Here is a 16,055-nt window from a genome sequence, read left to right as displayed (position 1 = left end):
GATAGATTGCCTCCACTTACGCTTTACTTTCGAACCCAGACGATGCTACTCTCTAGTGGCAGATTCGCTTACCACGTTCAACATAAGCACGGCCGACTGGATCCCTCGCTGCGCTCCGGGTAGCAGGAGACATCGAGTAATTCTACCCCCTTGCGGGAGAGGAAGTAACTATAAACGGGATCAGTGAAAGTTGATCCCGGTTTACGGTATACTCCGCCGGCTAGGGGGAGTGTTGCAAGCTTGGCTGCGCCTGCGTATTGCTTCCTTCAGGCTACAGGCAAGGGCTCACTTCACATGAGCACGAGCCTTGTTCCCCGGGAGAACGGCGCTAGGTGTTCGACAGATCTCGTCCTGATTTTCACAAAACATAAATTCATATCGTACTCAAAACAACGAAAAGGCACCAGGATAATTGTACTGTACATAAATAATATTCCTTACAGTTCCAAGCTACGTGCTGGAGCCCGGTAGCACGTACTGACCGGCCGCCACTGCTGAAAATCCTTAGTTTTGAAAAGCTCAAGCAGAGGGAGGCTGTGGCTAAATATCCGGCCGCGGCGATCGTGCACGAACTTATCCGATGACAGCTCCTGAATGTCAGGCGCTAGAACAAAGTAACAAAACGTACCCGGGTTTGTGAGATGTAACGAGCGAAGAGGGTGGGGGGAAGGGTATTTACAACAAAACTGAAGAAAAAAGTTGCAAAATGGTATAACTTCGACAGAGAGGTAAATCCTGACAGTTTACCAACTTCAGCGCGGTAATAATAATAATGTCTGAGTTTGATTCAACACGATAATAAAAATTTAATAAATGCTATTTGCTTTATGTCCCACTAACTACTTTTACAGCTTTCGGAGACGCCGCGGTGCCGGAATTTAAATAAAACTTTCACCAAAGGAACACTATTACACATCTATTAAAATGAAATAGAAGTGCGGTGTGATTATACAGTTAAAAAAACATTTAGTACCGTATTTGACTACACACTAACTGACGAGCGGCAAGCGGGTGGCGTGCTCGTCTGACGAGAAGTCGCGTCCTGCGCATGCGCGTATCTCAAGTCTCAAGCCCTGACAATCAACATCTGGTCCGTTCGCGGTGACTCTTGTGAACTAAGGTGCTGCAGTAGATTTGATGTGACTTAATTAGGAATTTATCGTTTAAATAAATGATTTAAAACAGCGGATTCATTATTGCGGTGTTTTATGGCTGTCCTTTTCGTTTACTGATTCATCACTGTGTTTATGTGTGATATGTGTTTCAGCTTGACGCAAAATAGCATAGCCTACTGTTTAGAAAATCTTTTTTTCTTTCTTTCTTAATGTTTTCCCTCCAGGGTTGGTTTTTCCGTCGGACTCAGCGAGGGATCCCACCTCTATCGCCTCAAGGGCAGGGTCCTGGAGCACAAGACTTTGGGTCGGGAGAATACAACTGGTAAGGAAGACCAGTACCTCGCCAAGGCAGCCTCACCTGTTATGCTGAATATGGGCCTTATCGGGGGATGGAAAGATTGGAAGGGATAGACAAGGAAGAGGGAAGGAAACAGCCGTGGCCGTAAGTTAGATACCATCCCGGCATTTGCCTGAAGGACTGGGAAACGACGGAAAACCACTTCAAGGATGGCTGAGGTGGAAATAGAACCTCCCTCTACTCAGTTGACCTCCCAAGGCTGAGTGGATCCCAATACAATTTTCAAATTTCGTGACAGAGCCAGGAATCGAATCCGAGCTTCCGGGGATGACAGCTAATCACACTAACCTGAGGCGGAGTCTATCTGGTTTTAAAATTCAAAACATCAATTGCTCTACACCCATTGCACAGCAAAGGGATATCACGACTAGACGGGATGCTAAAAAAACCCACGCATTGATTCATAATCAGTTGCAAGCGCCTGTTCTTGGAAAAATGATCCGTTTGTCGCACCTGAAATCCTCAAATATTTTACGAGGTTTCTGTCCCGAGTGACATTAAAAATCTACAAACTGTTTCCAGTCATTCGACCGGGTCAGGAATGGAATAAATGAAGCCGAATGGAAAATTCTAAATTCCCATGGAGGGAATTAGATATTTTTCACCAATAGAGCATGTCAAAAATGTCAAAAACATCTCGCATGGAGAGACCGGGATTTGAACTACGGTATCCAGGCCGGCGCGCTGCTGCCTGAGCCACGGAGGCTCTCCGAGTGACATTCCCACCCAGAAATATAACTGTGGCAAACCTGCCTTCGCGCGATGCTCGTGGTGTGAGAAATTTCAATTTCGAATGTTTCTGTGGTCGTTATAATCCAAGGAAATTCACCGTATCTCCCTGAAGCATTATTATGAGAATGAACTTACAAAACATTGTAATCAGTGAAAAGTACCACATATTAAATACCTACATAACACTTATTGTGAAATCCAGTTGTAATTTTACAACCAACATAACGTCTTTGTATCCACTAACTTCATAAGAAACATTCGTGTAGTATTCGTTAATGGGTTCGCCTCTGTGGTGTGGTGGTTAGTGAGATTACCTGCCACCCCCGGAGGCCCAGGTTCCATTCCCGGATCTGCCACGTAATTTGAAAAGTGGTACGAGGGCTGGAATGGGGTCCACTCAGCCTCGGGAGGTGAACTGAGTAGAGGTGGGTTCGATTCCCACCTCAGCCATCCTCAAAGTGGTTTTCCGTGGTTTTCCACTTCTCCTTCAGGCAAATGCCGGGATGGTATCTAACTTAAGGCCACGGCCGCTTCCTTCCCTCTTTCTTGTCTATCCCTTCCAATCTTCCCATCCCCACGCAAGGCCCCTGTTCAGCATAGCAGGTGAGGCCGTCTGGGCGAGGTACTGGTGATCCTCCCCAGACCTGCACCTCGAGCACTCCCGGCACTAAAAGCGACACGCCATTTCATTTCATTATCTCTTGAATTTGTTACGCTCTAAAAGGTACGCAAAGCACGTCGGAAACTTGGACCGTCATTTTATCGGGAACGGTCGAGTGTTGACGGATAAGCCGAAACATGTGTTCGCTTATTTCGGCCCCTCTTGCACTGAGCGAAATTTCTTGGCGACTTCCCCTCGTAAGTTTCATAAATAGGGCTGGGAAGTTGAGAAAAAGTAATTTTCTTTTTTTCTCGACTGTCCGAAAACGAGGCCCAACATAATATATGCATATTCTGGGTCACTGTAGGCCAGAAAATCGGGGGTTTTATTTGACCTTTTTTGGGGCCTTTTTCGGTCACTCCGTGTGAGATTTGTGCTGGACAAAGCAGAGGCGGGACAGGTTTTTCTCCGGCTACTCCGGTTTTCCCTGTCATCTTTCATTCCAGCAACACTCTCCAGTATCATTTCATTTCTTCCGTCAGTCATTAATCGGCAGCCGCAAGATGGGGCTTCATTCATTCCATTCCTGACCCGGTCACTGACTGGAAACAGGCTGTGGGTGTTTAGCCTTTTTTACGTCTTAACGGCTTTGTTTGCAGCTTCTCAATACGAAGGGGGCTGTCTGGCCGAGGCGATAAAGGCATGCTCGGTTCGCCCGGAAAAACGTGGGTTCAAATCGCTGTCGGGAAGTCGTAAAATTTAAGAAACGAGATTTCCACTTCCGGAGGTGCATATGGCCCTGAGATTCACTCAGCTTACACCAGAAATGAGTACCAGGTTAATTCCTGGGGGCAAAGGCGGCCGGGTGTAGAGCTAACCACTCTACCCCGTCACGTGCCGCGGTTAACAATGGTGGAAGCCTTTACCTTCCACTCCTCCAAGGGCCTTCATGGCCTGTACGGAGGTGACTTTGTCTTTGTTTTCTCAATTCGAATCATCATTAGTTGAGCCATTACGTTTTAAACATCTTTTCTCTTGTAAATACATATATCTGAACCATATCTGACAAGGTACACCTCTGCGGTGTAGTGCTTAGCGGGATTAGCTGCTGCCCTCGGAGGCCCGGGTTCGATTCCCACCTCACCCAACCTCAAAGTGGTGTCCATGGTTTCCCACTTCTCCTCCAGGCAAATGTCGGGATGGTTCCTAACTTAAGGCCACAATGTTCCTATCCCCACCCCCCTCACAAGGCCCCTGATTAGCATAACAGGTGAGGCCGCCTGGGCGATGTACTGTTCATCCTTCCCAGTTGTATCCCCCGACCCAAAGTCTCACGCTCCAAGACACTGCTCTTCAGGCGGTAGAGGTGAGATCCCTCGCTGAGTCCGAGGGAGAAACCAACCCTGGAGGGTAAGCAGATTAAGAAAGAAAGAGAGATCTGACAAGAGAGAAAATTATGTGAAATTAAATGAAAAATGAAACTATCCCTTAAAAAAACAGGGAATCAAATGTATAAGATAAGTGAAAAGGAAGATGCCACTTGCTTCAGGTACGAACCCTTAACATCCGTTAATGTGGAGACGAGTTTCTCGATGTTTCGCAACGTACTGTCTAAAAAGCGACGATCCTTTACACCTAAGAACCTCTAGATGACTATAGTTAAACTCTGCAAACTGAACTGAAGTGAAGTTTCGGAATTCCGATTTCTGTAACCCTAGTGTTGTTAAGCCAGTTATACTAATTTCATTGTCTTTCTCCAGGATGTCCATTGCGGGTTCGTTGAATTCATTCCAGGTGGAAAAAAAAAATCATTAAATACCTTCACACTGCACGTAACAGAAAAAGCAGCGGCAGCAACCAAAGCAATGTACGAGATCTCCAAGCTCTCAATGAGCACTGCAATGGCGTATGGCTTTTAGTGCCGGGAGTGTCCGAGGACAAGTTCGGTTCGCCAGGTGTAGGTCTTTCGATTTGATTCCCGTAGGCGACCTGCGCGTCGTGATGAGGACGAAATGATGATAGAGACTCATACACCCAGTCCCCGTGTCAGCGAAATTAACCAATGATGGTTAAAATTCCCGACTCTGCCGGAAATCGAACCCGAGACCCCTGTGACCAAAGGCCAGCACACTAACCATTTAGCCATGGAGCCGGACAATTAAATGCCACTATTCAAGCTTCAAGTTGCCCCCGTACTTACATATGGGATACAATTAATATGGCACAAACTAAATGTTGCAAACATGAAAAAAATAGAAAATATAAAGGCCAGGTACTTGAAACGAAGCCTACAGATCTCAAAATTTACAGAGAATCGAATGGCATACATCAGTGGCGGCTGGTGGTATTTGAAGCTGGGTGTTGCACCAACATTTTCAGTGTCACTTTTTTATACCTTGCAGAAATAACAAGAAGCCCTATTAAGTAATTAACTACATTCCTACTAAAACTAATATATCTGACAATTACAACCCATCAGAAAATGTATGAACCAGAGGAATGGCATGCTAAAGAAGAAAGTTTCCCAACTCCTCAGCTATTTCCCGCCAGTGTTAAGTCAGGCTGTTATACTCGGTACGCAGTAGTAATCCCATCTATCGGAGTTGAGCGGCAGCATAAGAAACGAAGAACATCACAACAAACAATGGTCAATGTAAAGTAATTGTTGATCAGTGTTAAGCGCTTTGGATATTGTAGGCCTTCTGAAATACCACTCTTATCATTGTCGGTACAGTAAAACTGAATGAAACATAAATGATCGGAAACTGTATTGTCTATAACTTTTGTTATGTAGAACCGTACTTTTCTATAGCACCAATAACATAGGCACCGGTATTTAAAATTGAATTTTAGGCGGCTTCCCCTAAACTACCATTTCATCTTGGGAAAATAAAATTATTTACAGCCTAGACTGTAGTTTCTTATCCCCGACTCTATATAGCGGTTTTCATTAAATTCTATTAACCCATTTTCTCGTGGCTCGGCGTTGATATGGACTTAGCAACAAAAATACAAATTCATTAATATCTGTTTTATCAGAGCCGGTACGGTAAAAATGTACTGGAAATTGGATTCTATGTAAGTTTAGTTATATAGTATTTATCGATAGGACCGCTAATAATATAAATATTCGATAATTAAATTTAAGGCCTTCCCCTAAACTACCATTTCACTCAGCGCGAATAAAATGATTTATAGCCTAGATTGTAGCGGCTCATCCCCCGACTTTACATACCGATTTTCATTAAATTCTCTTCAGCCGTTTTCTCGTGATGAGTGTACATACATACATACATACATACATACATACAGACAGACAGACAGACAGACAGACAGACAGACAGACAGACAGACAGACAGACAGACAGATAGAAATTACGGAAAAGTAAAAAGTACATTTTCTTGTTACTATGGACATGACCAATACAGAAATGCCATTCTTTTCAAATTCTGAGCAATGTACAGACAAAACTCTTATTTTATATATATAGATAGATGATGAGCAATCCCATCCTTCATATTGTGTGCTGCTATCGAGCCAAAGATCGATACACATTCAGTTACTGGTGATATGGCAACCTTGCTTGGATCTGTGAACACATTATGGGAATACACTTAGCCACCTATCGGAGAAAGCTGTAGTTCAAATAAGCCCATGGCAGTGTTGCCACTTTTATAGTAATTACCCTAATCTAGGGTAATTTTGCACTAAATGTTATGGAAAGGTTATTTTAGGGCAATAATTAAAAATAGAAGCATTTAATACGGAAAAAGAAATTGCTCATCAAAGTATTATTTTATCACAAAAACAAAATCGACTAAGCAAGTTTTTATTTCCAATTTTTCTGTAACAGTTTCCTTGAGGGATCAAATTTAATACAGTCCTGAACATAATGTTTTCCTTTTTATATATAATTCGTTTTACGTCACACAGACGATGGGCTGGGAATGGAAAGGAAGCGACCGGGGCTTTAATGTGAAACTACGTAAAAGCATCTTCAGGGCTGCCGACAGTGGGGTTCGAACTCATTATCTCCCGAATGCAAGCCGATAGCTACGTGACCAAAACCACATCACGTTTGGTATGCATAATTGCATCTTTGTCTGTCTTCAGCTGATTTGTGTTGCAATTTCTATTAGTTTTATCTAAGGAATAATATCTCTAATGATAAATTGGACAATGGCAGACACATTAATAGATAATTCAGATAAGGAACATTGATGGTCTTCAGATTTTATCAGAGAAAAGAAACTCATTTCCAATAATTTCAAAATCAGGATTTCCACCTGAATATTCATGATCAGTAACTAGTCATTTGGTAATATGACAGCATGCAGATAATGTAGCAATCGATCAACTACCACCTTCAGTGACTTCATACCTGCCGGATTATCTCAGGTATTAGAGTGCTGGTGTGTTTGAATACAGCGAAGGGCAGGAAACAAAACTGAAAACAAAAAAAGCTTAAAATAAGCCTAATCACTTAATTACTTTAATATTAGTAAACTACTTATTTCTCACTTCAATCGTAATTGTAAAAATTAAAACATCTTCCAAGGCCCTTTACGACAAACATTCTAATGGCCAAACCCACGGCCGGATTAACGGGGGGGGGGGGGGGCTAAAGGGCCGAACCTAAAGTTGTATAAAAAGTCCTGCTGCTCCACCTCCGTGCATGTGTAAGAATATTTACGCTCGCAAAATATCGAACACGCACTCTTCCTTCCTTCCTTCCTTCCTTCTTATCAGCTGTCTGCGTTTGTATTTCATCACTGCTAGAATCAGTTAAATCAGTTTTCCGTCTGGAGACACGAATCCTCGCTACTTACGCACTGTAATTATTGTAAAGGTTATTGTTGACGAAAATTTAAATCTGGCAGCTTGCGAATACTGGCAGAGGGGCAAGGGGGCAAGAGGTCTAGGAAGTGAACGGGAGGGGACAGGGGAAGCACGGTGGAATGCGCATGCTATATCTTTGCATCAGGAAGAGAACTTCCAGTTCACCTCTGATTATTGAACCATTCGTAAGTTACAACTGTAATGTTCTTGTAAAATGGATAGAAAATATCCTAGTGGTGCCAAAAAAACCTAAATTAAAAGAACAACATTTGAAAGAAATTGAAAAAAATTGCCCAAAATATCAACATATTTTGACACGAAGTCTACAAGTGCATCGACGACTGAAGACACTGTTACTGGTGAACTGGAATCTTCTACAAATAAGCGAATAGCGTAATATCTAAGTCTGCTGTTTTAGGAGAAAGTAAGTCTTTACGGAATTGGAAACCATGAGCATTAGGAAGATGGTTTTAGGAACAATGAAAGGGAATCCTAATGTGTATTTTAAACTTCAGTCACATTGTATGAAATATTCGGTGTCGTAAATGATAAATTGCTGATTTCGTTGGTGTAGTGGCAGCAATAATGACTGCCACCCCCGAAGACCCAGGTACCTTCCCCGGCGCTGTCTGATGGAGGGGAGGGGCGACTTGGTATGGGGTCTCATTAACTTGTTCAGGGCACTCCGAATTAAACCCAGACCCGACACGGTGTGGTCGCATGTTTACTTACTTAGTAATAAATTATGTAATAAATACACGAATTAAAAAACCCCAATGGTCTACAGCCGCAGAGGACCTTGCCTTACCAAGTGACCGCTGCCCAACCTCTAGGACCTGCAGATTCCAAGGTGTTGTGTGGTCAGCACAACGCATCATCTCAGTCGTATTCTTCGTTTTCTTGCCCGGGGCTGCCATCTCACCGTCAGATGACGCCTCGGTTGTAATCACGCAGGCTGAGCGGGCCACTTACCAGCCCTCAGGTACAGCTGAAAATCGCTGACCCGGTCGGGAATGGAAAGCGGGGTCTCCGGGTGAGAGGCAAACACGTTACCAAAACGTAACAAAACACTCCTCCAGTGGATGGCGAATATACAAGCCAAATCCTTTCAATAGAGTCTCCATTTCTGAGTTTGCGCATAAACAAATTATGTGACAGGTAACTATTTTGTGATTTTTGCACTTGTTTGGATTCAAGGTACTTTCCCGTAACTGTACGGTTTTGGAAGCATTGAGGCCCAAGCTGAATACATTGCTCTCTAAACTCGTCCATCGTGCACTCAGACCAATAACCAGGATCATCAGAAGGAAGATTTGAAGCAGGACTGTCATTAGCAGTGGCAGAGCTGCAACCACGCTCTATGACATGCATAGCCTTATTCTTGAGTACTAAATCTGAATTTGCAACATAAGAACACAAGTAAAATTTCAGCTCCGTGGTGTAGGGGTAACGTGTTTGCCTCTCACCCGGAGACCCCGCTTTCCATTCCCGACCGGGTCAGCGATTTTCAGCTGTACCTGAGGGCTGGTAAGTGGCCCGCTCAGCCTGCGTGATTACAACCGAGGCGTCATCTGACGGTGAGATGGCAGCCCCGGGCAAGAAAACGAAGAATACGACCGAGATGATGCGTTGTGCTGACCACACAACACCACCTTGGAACTGCTAGCTCCTGATAAGAAATACGGAATATCTCGGAGACAGATACGCGTACAAATTAGAAAAAAACGTAAAATGGATAAAACACTAAATTCTGCTTTAATAAATCTAGAATTCCGCCAAAAATTCCGTTGTCCGCTAAATTATATATTTCTCCGCCGACAGTCTTATAATTCTGCCAAATTTAGCGGAAAATCCGCTAAGTTGGCAACACTGATGTTCACATAAAAATAAACAGTTCAGTTATCGGGGAATACACCCTTGAGATGCATTACATCTGAGACAGTTAATTTATAAATTTCCAGGAAAAGCAGTTAGAGGATTGTAGCATAAATGATGTGTCTGAAAAATGTTCAACTAACTTCAAAGACGTTTGTATGTATTTAACACTAACATATCAGCCCTTTACTTGATTGAGTAATTCTAGAATGAAACCTTCAAAACTATTCATTATTTGCTCAATGCAAACGACCTCGAAATAATGAAGACCAAAGTAAACCTCGCAAATTTAATGTTAACTACACTCTTTCCATACAAAATAGAGAGATATTTCCAGTGTGAAAGAAATTCTTAATGCACATTACCCTAATTAGGTCTCCTTAACTCAATACTAAAGCAAACAAAATAAATTATGGCAAAGTGGTGAAGAAATATAGATGTGAAGATCGCGACAGTCGCAAATCCACACGAAAGAAGGATAGTGTTAGGCAATTTATAAACAAACTAATACGTAAGCCTGTCTTGGACAGTAAAAATTAATATGTACAATTCAATTAGAAATTTGAAATGAATATGGTAATACATCTCAGGAATAAAAGTTACACTTCAATTGTACAGAATTGCAATAACAGGAATTATGAAATTTCCTCATGAACCATGTTGAGTGTAGTTGTAGACTGAACTTGTACTGTGAACTCTCTGAGTTACTCCGTAGGCCTATAGTTGTCCACAGGTAAACATTGGAGAGGAGATATTCATCCCAAATCTATTTTTTTTTTTTTAAGTTTGTCCCTGTGCCAAAGAAGGCTAAAATTTAGTTCAAATTGCCTCTGCTTAAGAATTAATGGTATGTAAAAATTTCCAAATCTTTTCCTGGCATAAAACACATTCTTCCTGAAGCTGAGCCCATTAGAATTTCTGCATCAACAATATTTTTGTCTAGCTTTACCACAAACCTGTCCTGCCATTTATATGTCGAGTTCTCATTTCTTCCCTAAGTCCGGAAACCTTCATTTTGTTGCAACTCCTTTCAACATTTCAATAAACACAAATAATAATATAACTGAATCCTTGTATTTACTTTCAGTATAGTAACTTGATCAACAACAAACAGCAACCGGTCTATGATAAACAATATGGCCGTCACGCGTGTCTGCTGCACATTGGTGAGCTGCTCTATCGTATCATATTCTATGCTCGTTGGCTGGCACAGAGGATGCTGCTAATATGGCGACGGGAAAAAATCTTGCTCTCAGCGAGTGAATGCATTGCGGTATGAGTCGCCATCTCTATGTCATTCTGTGCTTGTTGGCAATCACCTACAGCGAAGCTTCAGACGTATAATTTTCTTTAGAAAGTTCCAAATTCCTCGTTGTGAGAGTTTCGTTGTTTGTAAAGGACAGGCAACAACATCTGATGTGAATTTCAGCTGTTGAAACTGTCTCGTTTTTTCATAATCGCTGTGAATGACAGACGGAATAGGAATTTTATATATATACAGATTTCACTGCACTAAAAGTCATTACAACAGACAAAAATCACAATGACTGTACCTACAAGGTGAACTAAGCATAAAGAAACCAAATGTTCTGTACAACAAATCTGTGAGTAATCACAACAAAGTGTCGGTATTGACATTCCGAAGAATATTTGTGAATGAATATAACATAGGGTGTTTAGAAACCCAGCATCTGTTATTTGCAGTTTTTGCACAATAACAGACGAGCAACTGAAGGTGGCTTCAACAAAGGAAATCGTACAAATTATCATACATTCAGAAGAAAATAGCAAATGCCTTCTTGTCAGCTATTACAGGAAGAGAATGAATGGGCAGTGACATACTGTTTTGACCAGCAACAAATGCAGAAAGGTTTTTGTGGTTTCTGTACTGTCAATGTTGAATCAGCGGAACCTGTGTTTTATACGTGGACAGGAGACTTGGCAGGGTGAGGTGCAAATGAAGTGACCTCAGTCTTGTTGCATTTTTAAATATCTGTAATTTTCAAAATAAGACTGTAATGACACTTTTCTTTTATAGGTGAGGAGCACAGAACAAGAACAAGATCATACTTCATACTCTCATGAATTTTCTTGGAGGACATAATTCTTCCGTTGAAGAAATTCAACTCACGTTTCCAGTTCAAGGACACAGTTACTTACCTACTGACGTTTTCGGTACAGTAGAGAAACGAAAAAAGCCATCCATTGTAACAAAAGAGACATACAAAGTGGTCTACCAATGTGTGGGTGATGTAAGAATCCTTGGTGATGATTGGAGAGTGATGAACTTGAAATCCCCACATAAGGCCTAAAAAAATTTAGATCACGTAAGTGAAAGGAGGAGAATTTACATACAGAAGTACAAAGCTATGGGAAACACCCCTATCGATGTGGACGCAACCTCATTCTATATGTCGCAGCAAGAACTGCTAGGGCGGACGTTTCTTCTCAAATGCAGATGGACCCTTAAGAGACTTCAACCAACAAGTATACCTCAGCCACCCAATCCCAGATGAAAAGAAGAAAGATGTTGACAGTTTACTGAAATCTATTTTCGGAGAAGGCTGGCGAAACCTGGAGAACCTTCTGGACATCCCACGAAAGTAGTTGTTGCCATGTTGTTTTACCAGCAGGGAAGTTGCCTTCTCCCTCAAGATTTGCGGCTGAAATGTGGGACGACTTTTTGGATTCTACTTCACGTACAACTAATTGCTGCGAGTCTTTCCGTTCAAAGTTGAATTCTCAATTTCATTCCACTCATCCCAAAACATCACATGCATCAAAGTGAAAAGTAAGGATCAAATCAGAAACAAACATAAACCTGAAAGAAAATTCATTTATTAAAAGTGTAATAGAAAAATACAGAGGATGTGGTAAAAAAATTTTTAACTGCGTACACGTATTGAGTGATTTCTGAAAATGTAAAAAAGTCATACACAACAGTATTTCCACAAGAATGTTATTGATGCCGTTTTAAACACCACTGGTTTAACATCGCACCAACACATAAAAAATTTTCGGTGATGGATGAACAGGAAAGGGATAGGACTGGGAAGGTACTGGCCATGGCCTTAATTAGTGGTGGTGATTATTGTTTTAATAGGAAGTACAACTGGGCAACCATCCTCTAATAGCGTATAACACTAATCAGAGAGAAGAAATAGAAGTGATCCGACACCCTGAAAAATGAATGTATCGCCAAAGAAAGACAATGGCCACGAAGGGCGTGAATATGAAACGACTCCCCAGCCCTCGTATGCTCTAATACCGCCAGGGTCAGAAAAGAACAAGAGTTGACCAAGAGAGGTCGGATAGGACAGGTGAAAGTGAGGAGCCTGGTACAAGTAAGTGGAAACAATACCAGAACTCAATTAAGGACTCCGTGGTTGGCAACCCACACTCCCAAGGTGAGAGCTCCTGGGACCCCTTTTAGTCGCCTCGTACAATAGGCATGAGGTACCGTGGGTGTTTATTTTACCGGCCCCACCCACAGGGGAAATGGCCTTAAGATACAGCCCCACCATTTGCCTGGTGTGAAAATGGGAAACCACAGAAAACCATCTTCAAGGCTGCCGACGGAGGGATTCGAACCCACTATCTTCTGACTGCAAGTTCACAGCTGTGCTACCCTAACCGCACAGCCAGCTTGCTCGCTCCCTTTTAAACCAAGATGTTGGATCTGTTCGTGTTACGGTAAGTGACCATTGAGAAACAATTTTAAAAAAAAGACTAAGTAAATGACTGAAGTAGCACACAACTGTAAGAATACTTTTAACCAGACCTACATAATTTAGACAGGCCTAGTCTGTTAATACAGGAAGAAAACTGCTGATACAGTGGGGGTCAACCAGCCGATCTTTTCCAGTATTAGCAAATACGCAAAATACCTGGTTTTATTATTTTGTGGATTCCCTTACAGGAGAAGTAGGATGTGTACTTTGAAACTGCTTTTCTTGGGAACCAATTTGAAAACTTAATCAAGAGCCAATCCAGATGCCAATTCTGGGAGCCAATTAGGATACAGTCCTTAAACTACATCAACAAAGTTATCCATCCAAAGGTCCAGACCCAAGTAGGCTAGTTAACAAAGCGTCCACTCTATATATAAGATGTATCAAAATTCAGTACCTACTCAAACTTCTAGGTCTGACAGAAGAGACAAAAACAGATATACAGGGTGGCGCACGAATAGTTGACACATTTACTTTTAGAATAACAACTTTATTTTTCACAGAACACTAATGAAATTTTAGACAGGTAGCTTGGACCCTGGAAATACACTTCACTATATCACATGTTCAGTCCGGCCTCCGCTGCTGCCAACAACCTCTTCGAGACGAGTACGCATGTTTCTGACGACTTTGCTGCACAGGTCTTCATGAATTTCATGCAGAGCAGAACAAACTGAGCACGCATTTCCATGCGGCTTTGAGGTCTTGTCTGGTTTTTCTGTAGCACAAAATCGCACATTTTCTTTATTAACTGCCCTGTTGAGTTGAAAATAGGCTTCATCTGAGAGCCAAGTGTTAAACAGTACTTGATCTTTATCTTGAGTCCATAATGCGTACTGCAATCTCTTCTGCCTGTGAAGATCTGTTAGATTGTGTAGTACAGTCATTTTGTACGTGTACAATTGAAGGTCGCCATGTAACATTCTTTGAACTGAAGAGCGCAATATTCCACTTTCTCTTGAAGTTCGCCATGTTGACTGGTGTGGGCTGCATGGCAACCCTCAGTGCAGCGATGTTTTCAGGAATCCGAACTGCTGGTGCACGTGGTCGCTTTTCTTCCTTCACACTGCCTTGTTCTTCAAAGTTTCTGTATAAGCGAAGGATGGTGTTCCTTGCTGGTGTCCACCTGAAATTAAGTTCGAAATTTTATTTGTGACACCGTAACACTTTTCGATTCGCAATAAAAGATTACTGTCTAGGCGCGCTGCTGAACGGATAGTCGGTCGTGGTTGGCCATGGTACAAAGCTCACTGGAATTCAGGCATTTGGAGACAAGGCAGCAGTGTCACCTCTACAGTTATTTCCATGAAACAGGGAAGGTGTGCACGAAATTTGAACAACATAGTACATAAGTTGCATTTTATATTTTCTTTTCAAGTGTGTCAACTATTCGTGCGCCACCCTGTATTATTTTTAACTAAATAATTAATAGCGGAAGTACACTTTGCGGTGGTTGAGAATAGAATTATCACATGTCAATTTAATTGTAATCTTAAAGAAATGCATCCTTCTTCTGTAATACATGTTCAAAGACGTGCTGTAAAGAGTATGCATCTGCAAGCACCCCAGTGTCTTAAATCTTCCTCGGATTGAATTTCAGTCTCAAACACTTTCTTGAGGGCGTACTGGTCGTTGTCAGAGGACACACTGCATGGTTTGTTTGTAATATTGATGGTTTTGAAGAATGAGAGTCATAATTTATTTGTATCCTTACAATACAGTTTCTGATTTTGTCAGTTCAGACCTATGCCTATTTTACCAAAAAACATCTGTTTCAGTCTAGTCTTGTTGTCATTGCTTGTTGTTTAAAGGAGCCAAACATCTAGGTCATCGGCCCACGGTCTAGTCTATAATCCCTTGAAGTTGAGTACTGAATTTTGATACACCCTGTAGAATAAATTCAAGTATCGTTTTAAAGACTCCTGACGACAAAAGAAAAGATCTCGAGGACTGTTTGTGAGCCACCTATTGGAACTCCCCCACTAGATGATGGTTAACGGAAGAAGACCAGTTTGGTGAGGGAGGACGTGAAGACAGGTGCTTGTTTCTTCTGGTTCTTGAGCTCGTTATTGGCCACACGGCTCGTCTTCTCCATGGCCACTCGACGGTTCACAAATGTCAGCAGTGTCTGTAGGTCTCTTTTTCTTCCGTTCTCCTCAAACTCCTCCACCAGCGCCTGAATGAACCAAGAGCCCTCTGACGGGTTCCGCCACGAATAATGACCTGAAAAATGAACCAAACAACTTACATCACAATTTTGCCTATACATTTTGTTCTTATCTCTGTCCTAGCTGTTTGTGTGAACATCACGGGAAAAAAGTTTGACAGAATTGCTTAACACATGGTACTGTATTTTTCAGAGATATCCATTAAGTGCACTCAGCTATACATTATTTGATTAGGACACAATGGCGTAGCAATATTTATCCATTTGTTGAATATGAAAAGTACACAGGCATAAATGCCCATAAGTAGAGGCACCTGTTTGTGTTGAAAAATTTTTGCCTAATTTTGTCATTTTTTAACAGTTATTTCAGTATATTTTTAGCTATTTTTATTTTATTTTGTCAATAATTTTGCTAAATTTTATTTCCACTTTTCAGCAATAACAGGTAAACCAAGAACTTAGTTGATAACACATTTGCAGTATAACAACGCTGTATTTTTGCATAAGTACACTGACTGACAGTGACAATGCAACACCAAGGAGGAGTGGTATGAAAGGGATGAAAGTTGGGGGAAAAACAGAGACGGCACGGACGAATAATTGATGTTTATTTCAAACCGATATGCAGGTTACACA

General features: G+C 41.8%; 1 protein-coding gene across 3 annotated transcripts in view; it reads right to left on the bottom strand.

Annotated features, from left to right (window-relative positions):
• Nucleotides 1–12,339: 12,339 nt before the first annotated feature.
• The window catches only part of LOC136882280 (caspase), a 40,538-nt gene continuing 36,822 nt past the window's right edge, over nucleotides 12,340–16,055 (bottom strand). For all 3 annotated transcript variants that reach the window (XM_067154833.2, XM_067154835.2, XM_067154834.2), the window contains one exon: nucleotides 12,340–15,475. In XM_067154833.2, the coding sequence (XP_067010934.1) occupies nucleotides 15,246–15,475 (230 nt within the window). In that variant the 3' untranslated portion in view covers nucleotides 12,340–15,245. The remainder of the gene's footprint in view (nucleotides 15,476–16,055) is intronic.

The sequence above is a fragment of the Anabrus simplex genome, chromosome 10 (assembly GCF_040414725.1).
Source record: "Anabrus simplex isolate iqAnaSimp1 chromosome 10, ASM4041472v1, whole genome shotgun sequence".
NCBI classification, from domain to species: Eukaryota; Metazoa; Arthropoda; class Insecta; order Orthoptera; family Tettigoniidae; genus Anabrus; species Anabrus simplex.
The sequence above is the reverse complement of the archived record's forward strand: the minus strand, read 5'-3'. Positions and strand labels throughout refer to the sequence as shown.